Source organism: Pleurotus ostreatus (genome assembly GCF_014466165.1).
Source record: "Pleurotus ostreatus strain PC9 chromosome Unknown scaffold_7, whole genome shotgun sequence".
In the NCBI taxonomy this organism is placed as follows: Eukaryota; Fungi; Basidiomycota; class Agaricomycetes; order Agaricales; family Pleurotaceae; genus Pleurotus; species Pleurotus ostreatus.
In genome coordinates, this window is record NW_023503162.1 from 2,474,211 (window position 1) to 2,487,400 (window position 13,190).

At 51.5% G+C, this 13,190-nt stretch overlaps 3 protein-coding genes across 3 annotated transcripts; 1 reads left to right on the forward strand and 2 right to left on the reverse strand.

Annotated features, from left to right (window-relative positions):
• Nucleotides 1–251: 251 nt before the first annotated feature.
• Nucleotides 252–2,088, reverse strand: PC9H_010100 (uncharacterized protein; the record flags this gene model as incomplete). Its single annotated transcript, XM_036779594.1, has 7 exons — nucleotides 252–420; nucleotides 483–1,087; nucleotides 1,196–1,358; nucleotides 1,423–1,496; nucleotides 1,554–1,579; nucleotides 1,637–1,832; nucleotides 1,891–2,088. The coding sequence occupies 7 exons, from the start codon at nucleotides 2,086–2,088 to the stop codon at nucleotides 252–254; spliced, it is 1,431 nt and encodes a 476-aa protein (XP_036628983.1).
• Nucleotides 2,089–6,760: 4,672 nt separating this feature from the next.
• PC9H_010101 (uncharacterized protein) lies at nucleotides 6,761–7,719 on the reverse strand (the record flags this gene model as incomplete). The annotated part of the gene is made up of 3 exons (XM_036779595.1): nucleotides 6,761–7,000; nucleotides 7,051–7,241; nucleotides 7,299–7,719. The coding sequence occupies 3 exons, from the start codon at nucleotides 7,717–7,719 to the stop codon at nucleotides 6,761–6,763; spliced, it is 852 nt and encodes a 283-aa protein (XP_036628984.1).
• A 443-nt stretch (nucleotides 7,720–8,162) lies between these two features.
• PC9H_010102 (uncharacterized protein) lies at nucleotides 8,163–12,902 on the forward strand (the record flags this gene model as incomplete). Its single annotated transcript, XM_036779596.1, has 31 exons — nucleotides 8,163–8,192; nucleotides 8,238–8,246; nucleotides 8,301–8,369; nucleotides 8,423–8,458; nucleotides 8,514–8,609; nucleotides 8,665–8,752; nucleotides 8,809–8,820; nucleotides 8,870–8,895; nucleotides 8,948–9,067; nucleotides 9,119–9,169; nucleotides 9,217–9,237; nucleotides 9,286–9,362; nucleotides 9,412–9,476; nucleotides 9,522–9,583; nucleotides 9,752–9,840; nucleotides 9,910–9,957; nucleotides 10,017–10,068; nucleotides 10,119–10,124; nucleotides 10,182–10,228; nucleotides 10,283–10,343; nucleotides 10,409–10,509; nucleotides 10,564–10,629; nucleotides 10,692–10,803; nucleotides 11,192–11,368; nucleotides 11,423–11,591; nucleotides 11,655–11,691; nucleotides 11,744–11,940; nucleotides 12,001–12,184; nucleotides 12,239–12,381; nucleotides 12,439–12,645; nucleotides 12,700–12,902. 31 exons carry the CDS (start codon nucleotides 8,163–8,165, stop codon nucleotides 12,900–12,902), a joined length of 2,661 nt encoding a protein of 886 aa, XP_036628985.1.
• Between the last annotated feature and the right edge of the window lie 288 nt (nucleotides 12,903–13,190).

Here is a 13,190-nt window from a genome sequence, read left to right on the forward strand (position 1 = left end):
CTATCTACGTCACTCGTCCCAGAACACACTCCCCGGATAACACCCCCCTGCGCGAACATCCCCCACCGAGGACCCCTTAGTCCCCCAGCGGCGCCAGCGCCCGCGACCCAGGCAACTTCCCAGACACCCACATCCCCGTGCACACGACTGCCAGCAGCGCCCAGTACACCAGATTCCCGGCAATCCATCCCCCCACCCCCACGTTTCCACCACCACTACCACCACCACCACCACCACCACTTGGGGTGTGTTCATCGCCTCGATAGTACTCGCGCATCTGCATCGAGAATGCGAACAGGGAGGACGCGAACGCGGGCGCGACGGCGCGCGTGGTGGATGTGGCGATCTGGCCGAGGGCTGTGAGCGTCGCGAGGGCCGAGGGGGCGGGGGACGCAGATACGAGGATCGGGTATATAGATCCTGGTCGCGCGAACAGTGAGTAAGAGTACAAAACACATCGGCAAATCGGCAATTAAATGGACGCCGGAATCAGGGACGTACCCCAAGCCATATAGTATTGCGAGAAGAACGCGAGGAGCACGACCACCAGTGCCCAGACGAGCGTATCGACCTCTCCTCTGAGTCTGACGGCCTCCCCGACCGCGACGTACATCGAGAACGCACCGAGCAGGCCCGCGAAACCCCACTGGTACACCTTCGTGCTGCCGAAGCGGCTCGTCAGCCACCCGAGGGCGTAGACCTGTATGAGCCCATTGAGGACACCGAAGACACCGAGTGTCACCCCGATAGCGTATGGACGGAGTGCGAGGCCATAGAGGGAGGTGGGGGTCGAGAAGACGAGGGGGAGGATTACTTGGCAGGATTGGTCGGCGAAGGCGAGGAATGCGAGGTTGATGAGGGAGAAGCGGATCGGGGGGGTGCTGAGGAGGGTTCTGGGGGAGTGGGAGAGTGTGGTGGAGGAGGAAGAGAGGGAGGAGGGGAGCGAGACGGTGGTGGAGGACGGGGATGGTGGTAGGAGAGGCGTCGACTCTGAGGGTGCGTCAGCGGATGTGACTAGCGCGTCGTGCGGCATTGCAGCGCCTGCGCGCGTTGTGTAAACAGAAGACTCGAAGTCATCCCCAGAAAGCTGCTTTTCGCGCGATACGAGTCCGGGGTGGGACTGTACAATGAGAGCGAGATCAGCGGGTGCTTCGATCGGCGCTGGACGCTGAAACTGCACGAAACACAAACCGACCTCATGCAACCAAAGCAAGCCGACAGTCAAGCTGAGCAAGCTGTATATGGCGGCGACCATGCACGGCAGCAAGTACGGGTGCTTGATGAAGAGAGGCCAGGTCGCGAAGACGGAAGACGGGTAGGATGTCGCGGGGTTAGAGAGGGTGCCTCCGATGATTGGGCTGTGACAGCATTAGCATTCTTATTACAATGCACAATGCGAAGAAATTCGAGTATTGAACATACCCGACTGTTCCCCCGATGGACCAGATCAAAGGGAGACACGCGAACGCGTCGGCTATGTTGCTTTCGTCCGTGATCTATTCCCGTGTATTCGACTCATTGGTGAGAGCGAGGGAAAGAGAATGAATACAAACCTCTGCGATGATGTTCTTCGCCATGCCTTAGTGCATAAAGTATCACAATCCAGGGGTAGTCGAGTACGATGCAGCGGACGCACCCATGTTCCCGTTCGACATTCCTTGTATGAATCTACTAAGGAACAGAACCCAGTACGACTTCGAGAGCCCGAATGTGATCATGGAGATCGCCAGACCCACGAGGCCGATCAGCATCACTGGCTTGCGACCGATTCGATCTGAGAGACGGCCCCAATAGACGACCGTCAGACATTCTGCGACAAAGAATACAGATTCCTAGTATTTCGCGATGAATGAGAACGCAAAAGGTGAGGAAAGGATACACCCAACTCACGATAGCACCGGCATAATACCCCGTCTTGGTCTCGTCGCCGCCCGTAATGCCAGATTCGCGTACGGCCTGGTTGACGAACGGGAAGATAATCGACGAAGTCAGCGGTTCGGCGCCTTGGAGGAGAGATACGATGAATAGCTGGCGAAGAGGCAAGGGGGTTTTGGGCAGCCCGTGGACCACACTGTCTTCAAGAGGCATTCTGGGGAGGAAGACGAGGAGGAAGTGCCCGCAGATGCTGTGGTTTTATCGACCATGGCGGTCCGGAATCAAGTGCGTGATCGTGTTGATCGGAGAAGTGCGAACTGCGATCAATTGATTCTTTACCTAAACCTCCTAGATGCCCATGCACCTCTCGCAGCTCGCAACGAAATTTCGCAGGGCCTCGATGTGTTTTCGTGTCTGAGGGTGGCATTGCGCAGTACGGACCGCATGGCCACATTTTAAACCCATTCTAACCCGCAGTGCATCTCTCGAAGGAGTTTACAAGGCTGAGGAGTCAAGCCGATGGGAGTTCAAACGTTAACCCCTTGGCCGAGTGGAGAGATTGGATAGCGGGTGCGCCGAAATCAGCATTTTGGATAGCACCTCCGTGAGTCCTCAGAATAACCCTCGAAGGTGGTCCACGGACGACTGAACACTCTCCTTTGTTCCACCAGTTCATCGCATGCCTTCTCCAAGGGCTGAAACACTCTCCTCGTCAATTCTCCTCTCGTTCGTCAACCGCGGTACACGAATCCGAGATAACAGGCGGTGATGAGACGGAAACGCTGGCGCTATCGAGTCGTCTGGACACTCATTTCTTGCATTTCCACCTTATCGGGAGACACAAAAATAGGAATACATCTGGACTCCGTACTTTTCACCACAGAATGCCTTACGGTATATTGGGGTCGTCTCTCGGATTGAATAGGTTGTAACTTGTCTCGTTGATTGGGCTCGTAGTTCTCGCGCTCTCTATGATAGCGTGAGCAGAACTATCCACGGAGCGACAAACGGGAACATCCGAGCCAATTCTACGTCCCTACAATGCCTCAGGCCTTAAGTAACGTTATAGCGTTAACAAGCGTCCAATGATACAGCGTCAGAATTCTCCCCACTCCTATAACGGACTCCTTCCGCCGTCTCTGCCCCCCTCCTCCACCACAGCCTCCGTTTCATACTCAACCAAAGCGCTCCTCAACCCGCTCCTTTCTCATCAATCTCGCCTTCCTCGCATTCGCTGACCATTCCTGCGCTGACCATTCCTGCGGAAGTAAATCCCCTCTTCTTCTCAACGCCCACGTCCCTGTACGGCCTCGCTCTCCCTCCGTACACCATGGGCGTCACCGTATGCATCTTCAGCATCTTCAATGGTTTCTTCCAGTCGCTTCGGCACCTAGGCAGTGTATCAATTCGGATTCTCGGGCCTGGTAGGCACGTTCGCGGTGTACGTGGTTGTGGGGGAGCCAGGCATAAGCGTCAGAGGCGAGGTTGACGCAGTCGTTTGTGTTTGGTGCTAGTTCTTTTGGCATTTTTTCACACAATGTATATGTCTTCGGGTGAGTCCTTCTCGGGGTCTGCATTCGGGATTGGTGATTGACTTTGTCCCTTACTCTCTCGCGTTTGGCCAGGCTCTATATGTGCGACCCTTGGATCCACATCCCCTACCCCGTCTACTCTCGCAACGCTTACGGTTGATAGCCTCATCCATCATGCGCTCCATGTCTCCTTCCTTCTCGTCTTCCTTATTCGCGGTTTGATGCAAATGCTTGATTGTTATTGTAATGACGAGCATTGCTCTGGAGGAGTGGAGGTGTGGAGTTGTCCGGCTGGTGTAACCTAGTTTTCAAGGAGCATTGTGTTATTGGTGACGCGAGGATGTTACCAAAGTCTGGGGCGGACTTGGAGACGGAGAGAGGGCCAGGATAAATGCTCTGGATGGAGCGCTAGAGCGTCCTTCAGAGGATAAGTAGTCCGCCAATACTCCAGAGAGCAAACTCTTCTTAGTTCAGGAGCCCCTGACCTCCTTAAGGAGGCCCCTGTTCGGTGTCGAAGCGTACATCCATCTCCCAACATTTAATGCGTATCATCCATTTCAATGCCTCTGCCTCATGATATCGTTCGACCTTCCATTTCGCTTCCTCTCCTCATTGCGCCTGATGCCTCATATTCCGCAATTTCCCCGTCGACCTGAAACCTCCGCCCTCTCTCCAACAATCATCAACCCCAACTTTTCTTGTAGGATCGCAGAGATGTTGTTGAGTTCAATGCGACTCCCGCATCAGCGCTCATATTGGCCCATGGTAGCCGATGTAGTGAAACTAGGGTTCGTTCGTTCCCTTCTAGGCTGGATCCATCTACGATATTAACTTCTCGCGATCAGATTTTTGATTCGCTCCTAGTAGCTTTGCGGTCCAAGTTTATGATTCAATACACTCTGCACTCACCGATAAAGTACGCGTTGATGTTTGCATAGCAGCGCATAACCGTCAATGGGTCAAAGGTTCAGTGACATTCCTCCTGGCATATCCACGGCTTGTTTACCGCCTTTCACAAGGTATCTTACATAGTGATCAACCGAATATCAGAGTTCCAGGTACTACACGGTTATAAATAGCATGAATAGCTGACCTTGAAGACAACACACAGGTTATTCTCTGAGGCGATGCGATATTGGTGGCACTATGCTCTCAGTACTTCTGTTAAGGCTCCTTTTTCCGAAACATCTTTTTAGAGTCGCAGAGCCACACCTAGACCGCACTTCAGCCCGAGGCACCGAACGTTATAGACACGACGGTTCCCGTGTTCTCCTGATGCAATATATGAAAGATCTATCGATCATCCCATGCAAGCATCATCGTGATAGATAACAGTATAATGCAACGAATGTCATATAAAGTTGCTCCTATTATCTATCTGCCTCCCCTCGCCCTCATGCTCTCCCCCCGTCGTTGACTTCAGAGAAGAGACCCTACGTTTATTGCAGGTCTCACGACAATTGCCATGTACGCGTCGGACACTGTCCCGTACATATCATATGACGGTACTCACTTGTACTACGCAGGGACCTCGGATTCAGCATTTCTTATGCTAGCATCGGTGATCACCACTCAATAAATCTGAGAGAAATGTTTGACACTAAACTCTCGCTTCTAGCCCTGATCTACTACGATTACGCGTTGACGCTACCACTGGAAATCAAACACGTATGGGGGCGGAAACTCTGCTTATCTACCTTCCTCTATATCTCCTGTCGGTACGCCCTTCTGGGTAACGTTCTCTTCCTCCTTGCCAGCGCAGGCAAACTGGAACAAGGGGTACGCACAACGTCCTTACATTTCCTTCCCCACCCCCACATCATTGGTCTTCCGTGTCACTCACACTTTGATATGATGTATCGATCTGACAAATACCTTCATAGTCAGCATTTTTGGAATCATCAACTTCTCACCGTTAACGGTAACTTCGAACTTTGTCAAAATTAGCTGCGACACTTGGTACAAAATCATCAGCGCGCTGAGTGTGCTGGGTAGAGCGGCTGTGATCGGTATGCACCCTCTACGTCGCGAAGTACATGAAGGTTCAACTAACAAGGGGGTTATTGTAGTTACGCTCACTGGAAGAACCGCCGCTCTGTACGCACTACATGGCTATGCCCTGCGTCGTTGCGTCCTCGTATACCTAGGCACGCTTGGGGCTGTTTGTGTCGGTCTTGATATCGTGCGCACCTCACTTCGTTTCCGTTCGCAGCTGATGATGATCCGCTTTTTTCAAAGGCCCATATTCCAACGAACACCTGTGATGGGGATACGGGTGTTGCCATGTAAGTAGTAACCTCTGAATACTTGGAGTTTGTCTAATCAACCAACTATCCCTTAGCAGTAGGCCGTTGCTCCCCACGCAGACGTTACAGGATCTCAACAGGGTCTCTTAGCGCACCTTTTACTCCATATCTTAGTCGTTGTCTTCGAATCCTCCGCCGCGATCCTAACCATTGCCCACATGATCCAGACGAAACAATATGGGCCCTTGGGGAAAAGGGAAAGTCGTCGAAGGCTCATCGCCGTCGTCCTCGAGCAAGGTAGCCATTCATCTTCCATTTACCGCTACTTCCCTGATCATAACGGAATACTGTGGGATTCAGATGTGTTGTATTTCAGGTGCGCGTGGTTGTCATCCTCGGAACCCGACGCTTTCTGATGGATAGCTATAGTATCATCTCAATCTTCACTACCGCAACAGTTGTACTAAATGTAGTACGTCCCCGTTCGCTTTGTGATTCAATCATGCCCATTACTCACTGTGGTGTCCTTAGGAAGCACCCGTGAGATGTTGTTCCTCACCATCAGTCGACAGTTTATATACCCATTTTCAGGCGGGCTTCATCCAACGAATGCTCAACGCATTCACACTTCCGTTCGTACTCCCATTTCACACCAGCTCGTCTGGCTAATTGTCCCTGAACCCACGCAGACTCTCCTGCCTCCTAGTCGCGCGCTTCTTGCTTCACATTCGTGCTTGGGAAGAGAAGCAGCAGTTCCTTGTGAACGATAGTAATACACAAATTGATCACGCGCCGAGCAGAGTCGCCTTCACGACGATTGGATCAATAGCGACGTTTCGGGCTGTGGCTGGCGGCATGCTAACCAGCGTGGTGGATCAATTTGCAGACAAACCTGATCTAGAGGTCCATCAAAGGTGGGATGGTGGATATGATATCGACTGTTGAGAGAAAGAGGGAAATGATGCAATGGTATTCAATATTTTGGTCTGATTATCGCAATTTGTACGTGGGTCTTCGGGTTTCGTCGGTGTGCAATGCACGGTGGTTTCAACTGAACAAAGCTGTAAATATGTCCATGTGATCATAAACTCTCCGTTTATCTGGTATCTACAACCAAGCGGCCTTATGCTTTGCGATGAACTCATCACAAGTCAACAACTTCTTCCCAGTAACCCGCGCGGTGGCTTCATCCACTTCTTTATTCCATACATTGGCCTCCAAATGCGCGATAAACTGCGCGAACGCGGCGGGAAACCCAGCTTCCGCCAGCATCGACGCTCTTTTCTCCTGAGTAACCCTCACGTGCTCGATCTTCCTCCCAAGGACTTTACTGAATTTCTCTGCCAGCTAAATACTATTGTCAGGGGGCAGTTTGATTGGACACGAATCGGACATACCTGATCGTGGGTTACCAGTTCTGGGCCGTGGACCGTGAAATCGCAGTTGAATGGTTTCTCGGAGGTGAGTCCTTTGATAGCCAAAGCCGCAATATCTTCCGAGCTAACGAAAGCCATAGTCGCATCCCCGGCGCATGTGTAGATTTTGTTCTCGTCCTTGAGGGGGAGGTAGAACCAGTCCAAATAATTCTCTGCGGGACACGAATAAATTTCCTAACACGATAGACGTGGTGAACGATAACACTTACCGAGGAACCAAGTAGGCAGAAGTACCAAATACTCTGCGCCGACCTCCTCCAAGTGCGACCACACGGTACCAACGAAGGGACCTCCTTTCTTCAATGTCTCTCCTCCACACAATACAAACCGCTTCACGCCGTGCTCCTTCATGGCATAGTCCACGAAGGAGTTGATGGCAGGGCTTGGATCTGCCACGGGACCAGCCACGATGTAGACGGCGGTGATTTTCTCGCCATTGGAGAACTCGTGCTCGAATGGGATGGGGTAGGTTGATTCGTCAGTCCAATCGAACTTGACGGCGTCAATGCCCTGCGAGGATGCCTGCACCCCGCGAGTCGATCCAACAACGAAGGGGATACTGGCGTCCTTGAGCTGCGAAGCTACGGCCTTGGAGGTCTTTCCGCCTCCGCCTGTTACGAAAATAGCCATTGTAGTTGAATTGTCGGGAAAAGGAAGAGTATGAGTGTCTGGTGCTATTCATGTAAGAACGCCGCTTTTATCAGGCCTTAGGCGCAGCGGATGACATTGTTCGTTGTGATGCGGAGTCACCACTAGTGACCGCTTGATAACATTGCGAGAGTCGGTTAAGAGATCATTACCCATCTCTCAGTATTAGATCATCCCTGCTACGTGAATCCTCGACGTTCAACCGCACACCCTGGAGTGCTGGCGAATCATGACTAACTCTGGTTACGATGGCAGTTGCACTAATAAAGAAATTCCTCAGTTTCAGGGTCTTCGGTCAGGGGCTTTATGTATCGGGCGCCAAACGAGTTCGCACGATCATTCTGCACCAACAAAAGTTTGGCGCTTGTTCAGAATCGCTTCAAGGCTTGTTCTTTTCCTAAGTGCTTTTGTTCTCCCGAACCTCCATGCTGTCACGCGAGATCATCAATATCCAGGTATGTTCACCCTATCTGCTTTGTTCTTGCTTAACGTCTCCGTAGGCCGGCCAGGTAACTTTGACAGAATCTATCTCTTGTATCAATTGATCAACAACTCGTTGTTAGGCCGGGAATCAAGTTGGGGAAAGCTTCTGGGAGATGCTCCTGGCGGAGCATGGTCTTGATAAGTCCGGAGTAAAATTTGAACCTTCTTGAACTCGCGCTTGAGGTTAATTGACCTGTCTCAGCTGTATGTAGGATCTGATCCCCAGCAGATCGAGAGGGTGAGTTGGTGCCATGGCTGCGTTCAATCGATTCGCTGCAACAATAGATTTACAGGCTGGGGTCTACTTCACCGAGGTCAATCCCGACGGTCACTCAAAATACGTGCCGCGAAGTGTGCAAGTCGACCTCGAGGCAGGCGTATGTAATAGGGTATGTCGGTCATACCGCGTCAGTAATGTCGAGGGGGCTCACAGCGGCTCTGTAGATTCTAGGGGGACCTTTGGGGCACCTGTTCCGCCCGAACACGTTCTTGACAGGCGAAGTCGGAGCAGGCAATAATTGGGCAAAGGGATGTGAGCCGACTTCGTGTCTCTGAAACTACTCGTGTCTCATTCACGTGTGCAATTAGTCTACACTGAAGGTTAGTCAAGCACGACCCAGTCCTGTTAACCCGCTGACGCATTGCACAGGTGCTGAGCTTGTGGATTCTATTTTGGTATGATCAATACCTCGACAAGCGACCAGTTAATTAACGGCGGCGCTCGCAGGAAATTGTTAGGCAACAGGCGGAGAACTGCGAATCTCTCCAGGGATTTCAATTACTGCACTCGTTAGGAGGTGGAACGGGGGCGGGGCTCGGGTCGCTGCTGCTCTCGAAACTGCGTGAAGTTTGTCACCACATGCCTCTGCGGCATCGATGCACTGATCTCTGGTATTAGGAGTACCCCGACCGAATGCTTGCCACATTCTCGATATTACCGTCTCCCAAGGTATGGTGATCATGGCCGAAACTTAGACTTACTCACCCGTCTCAAAGGTCTCAGAGACTGTTGTCGAAGTAAGTTGATATACTCCCAATACCATTGTGTCTTCACGGCATTTGCAGCCCTACAACGCGCTGCTCTCGATCCACCAACTGGTCGATAGCGGTGATCTCACGTTCTGCATCGACAACGAAGCACTGTATGTGCAACGCCCTCCTCCCCCGCGCCGATGACTCACCTGCTCTCAGATATGACATCTCAATGCGCACGCTCAAAGTCAAGGCTCCAACGTTCCCGGATCTGAACGGAGTCAGTTCGTCGTACTGTGACAGGAGCTCCGCGTCTCACTCCCCCACAGATTATCGCGCGGGTGATGTGCGGGGTCAGCACGAGTCTGCGCTTCCCCGGGCAGCTGAACGGGTATGTCCGCTTTCGTCTTTATCTCCTCTTCACCCACCTCATCCGCCGTACCCAGCGATCTCCGTAAACTGGGCATGAACCTGATCCCCTTTCCGCGCGTCAGTTTACTGTCAATAACTCTCTCTGGGCTTTCATCATCTTCAACAGATTTCTTTTTGGCTTTTTTAGCTGCACTTCCTCATGCCGAGCTACGCGCCCCTGTACGACCCGAAGGCCAAGCAGTTCCAGAAGTCGTCCGTTCCTGAGCTGGTGCAGCAGTGCGTACACATTCTCACCGGGCGTTTTGGCTGCAGTGAGGGTGATACTGACGCGTGCTCTGCTTGTAGACTTTTCGACCGACGCAATTTGCTGGTTGCCTGTGATCCTCGCTATGGGTAGGTCGATATCGAATTGATTGAGAGAGTACGATGTGATGTGATCTTACCATGATTAGTCGCTATCTAACGGCTGCTACGATCTTCCGCGGCAAGAACGGCTCCCGAGATGTACGTCCTTTAACACCTGTTTGGAAGTTTCGTACTAACCATATTCGCAGGTGGACGTACGTGCCTTAATAGTTTCACCCGCTTGCTTCGTCTGGACCGTTTGATTTCCGCAGGTTGCTATACGTGATCTACAAACCAAGAACTCTGCGCAATTCGTCGAGTAAGTTGCTGTTACCCTCCCCGTTTCGCAGGACCTACTGAGTCACCGTTGCAGATGGATTCCGGATAATGTGTCGGTCTCTCTGTGCTCCGTCCCACCTGTAGGCCAAACGCAAGTAAGCTTGAAGCAGTCACATTCCACTATGAGGGTCGGATTTATTGTTTACGCGGCTATGTTTAGGCCGCTACTGCGCTGATCAACTCGACTTCCATCCAAGAACTCTTCAAGCGCACGCTCACAGGCTTTTCCGCAATGTACAAGCGCGGTGCTTTCCTCCATTGGTACCTCTCTCTACGATGGGTCAAGTAATTTGGTGCTTATTATCGTCTATCTAGGTATACGGGCGAGGGCATGGATACGATGGAGTTTACGGAAGCCGAGAGTAACGTCCAGGATCTTATGTGCGTCCCTTCAGTTTCCGTCACATTGAACCGCTTTACTGATTCTGCTCCCTGATGATCAGTGCCGAATACCAGCAGGCAAGCATCACATTCTCCTCCTTTGGTCGTGCAACATCTCACATCGTTTACCTTTGCAGTATCAAGAAGCTAGCGTTGACGAAGACGAAGAAGTTGGTGACTTCGAGGAAGAGGAGGAAGAAGCCTCATAACACCCCATCCAACGCACGGTCTTTTCTTGCTTCTCATCTCCGCTATCTTAGAGCTCTAGTTACTACTTACATGGATCTTGGACACGTTTTTAATACTCACGCACATTCCTTCGAACCCCTATCAGTCGGAAGGACCTCGGATCAACTTACCCCATACTCTCAGCGCTTTCCTTCTTCTCATCCTTTGACGACACGGTGTCAGCTGCTGCAGGCGGTTGCCCGAGGGATTCAGAGTGACAATGCAAAAATAGATGCCTTATCTCGCCAGGGAGGTACGCCGAGTTCTCGGTCCAGCGGTTCCCGTGCGCAGGTATATAAGGGATGAGAATTCGCCTTGACTGACAGCTTCCCAGCGATTCAGGATCATGGAGACCGGTTTGAATGGCGGTATGCCCCCGCGATTCGTGGATTTGAAGCAGGAAATCGCCAGTTCGTATCCTGACTTCGAGCAGCGGGCTACCAAAGCATGGAATGAGATTCTAGTTGCGTTGGAGGAGGTTACGAAGAGTATCGCAGAAGGGGGGTCCGAGGTGCGTGCTTCAAGTATAGACGTACGTTTTTTAAATGATGTGTTATTATGGCAGAGCATAGCCCAAGTAAATTTTAGCCAATTGGATTCGCTGACATCGTCCGAAATAGAGAGCATCAAGCGGAAGGGGTGCGTGGTGATTAGAGACGTTGTAGATGATGCAGAGGCGAGAGGGTGGAAGGATGCATTGGAGGAGTTCATCAAGTCGAATCCAGATGTTGAGGGTTAGTGTATTTGTATCCTTTTCGTTGCCACAAAGTTCACGACCTTTGTTGAATTTTCTAAAGGCGTTCCTCCTGACAACAAGCAATTTTTCCAGCTCTTGTAAATCCCAACCGTCTTAAACCCTGTGTACCTGCGAACTGATTAAATGAAGTTGGACGAAGTCCCAGGTTCTCGCGAGGTCGCATCCTAACATGCTAGCGGCACAAGTTTGGGCGAACAACCTGTATCATATTAAATCTGGACGAACCCCAGAGGGAGTCGACCTTTCGACCCCACTATCCTACGCCGACCGCTTCCGTATCCGCCGCCCAGGTATTCGCTGGGATGTACACCCTCCCCATGTTGATGGTATGTCTACATTTACAACGTGACTGATTACGATTCCGCTTATGACTTTGGTGCGTTAAGGGGGCGCAATTGAACGATGGCAAGACGAGCAGTTCAGAACATGTTTTACCGATATACTGTCTGGGAACTGGCGTGCACACGATCCGTATGACTTAGAAGGTCGCCTTAACGCGCGTTCGTCTCTTTATGGGCGCCCGAATCAATCCACTGTATTTAGAACCTTTCAAGGGTGGCTTGCGTTAAGGTTCTTACTCTTTTTTTTGTCAATTTGATTCAGACTTTACTAAAGGTTTTCCAGCGAAACCGCACCAACCCAGGGAACCCTCAAGGTCTTTCCCGATGTGCTGATATCCAACGCGTACTTAATCCTTCGCCCTTTCTTCCGCCCGCGGGTCACCGAGGATCCCCAAGCCTTGCTTGACCCCCAAAACTGGGCGTTCGGTAGATATATTCCGACTTCTTTCGTTGCCCCGCATGCCCGTTGAACGACCTTGTTAGATATCTCTACGCCGGAATTTCCTGGTATCTTCCCTAGGGATGGTGGATTCGCTGGGCCTCGCCCTACCCCTGCACTCCATCCACATCTCAGACTCGATCAAACGATGACTTCCGTACCAGCAGTGAAGCCAGGAGATATGGTCTTCTGGCATTGCGATGTGATTCATTCCGTGGAAGAAGAGCATACCGGTCAGGAAGATTCTGCAGGTACGTTCTATGCTCTATTATCGATGGAATTATCCTCACCTATCATTTATTTAGTGATGTATATACCAGCCGTACCATCAACGCCGCAGAACGAGGCTTATGTCAAGGGACAATTTGATGACTTCGTGAAAGGTAAACGGCCGGCCGACTTCCCCAAAGGCCAGGACGAAATCGGTTTCGTAGGGGTCGGGAGGCCTGAGGATGTGGTGAATCCTTTAGGAAGAAGGGCTATGGGCGCTCCAGTAGAGGTGATGTAAGATAGCTTTGCGCATGATGAAGGAACCCTGTAATTCATGGTAAAGAAAGTTGCCCTTTACGACCAACGTCCTCGTGGCAGGGAAGTTCTGATTGATTGCTTCGCGGTGGGGCCCCTAACATATTGTAGGTATATCCCTTACTTGGGGGTGCCGCTCTCTGACTGCATAACCCAGGACTTGAAAGGCCCGGAGATGCTTCGCCGGTTTAACTAAAGGAGGTCAGGCGACAACAGCTGACTGACGCTGCGAAAAATCTATCATCTACGCACAATCTACACATGCGCATTG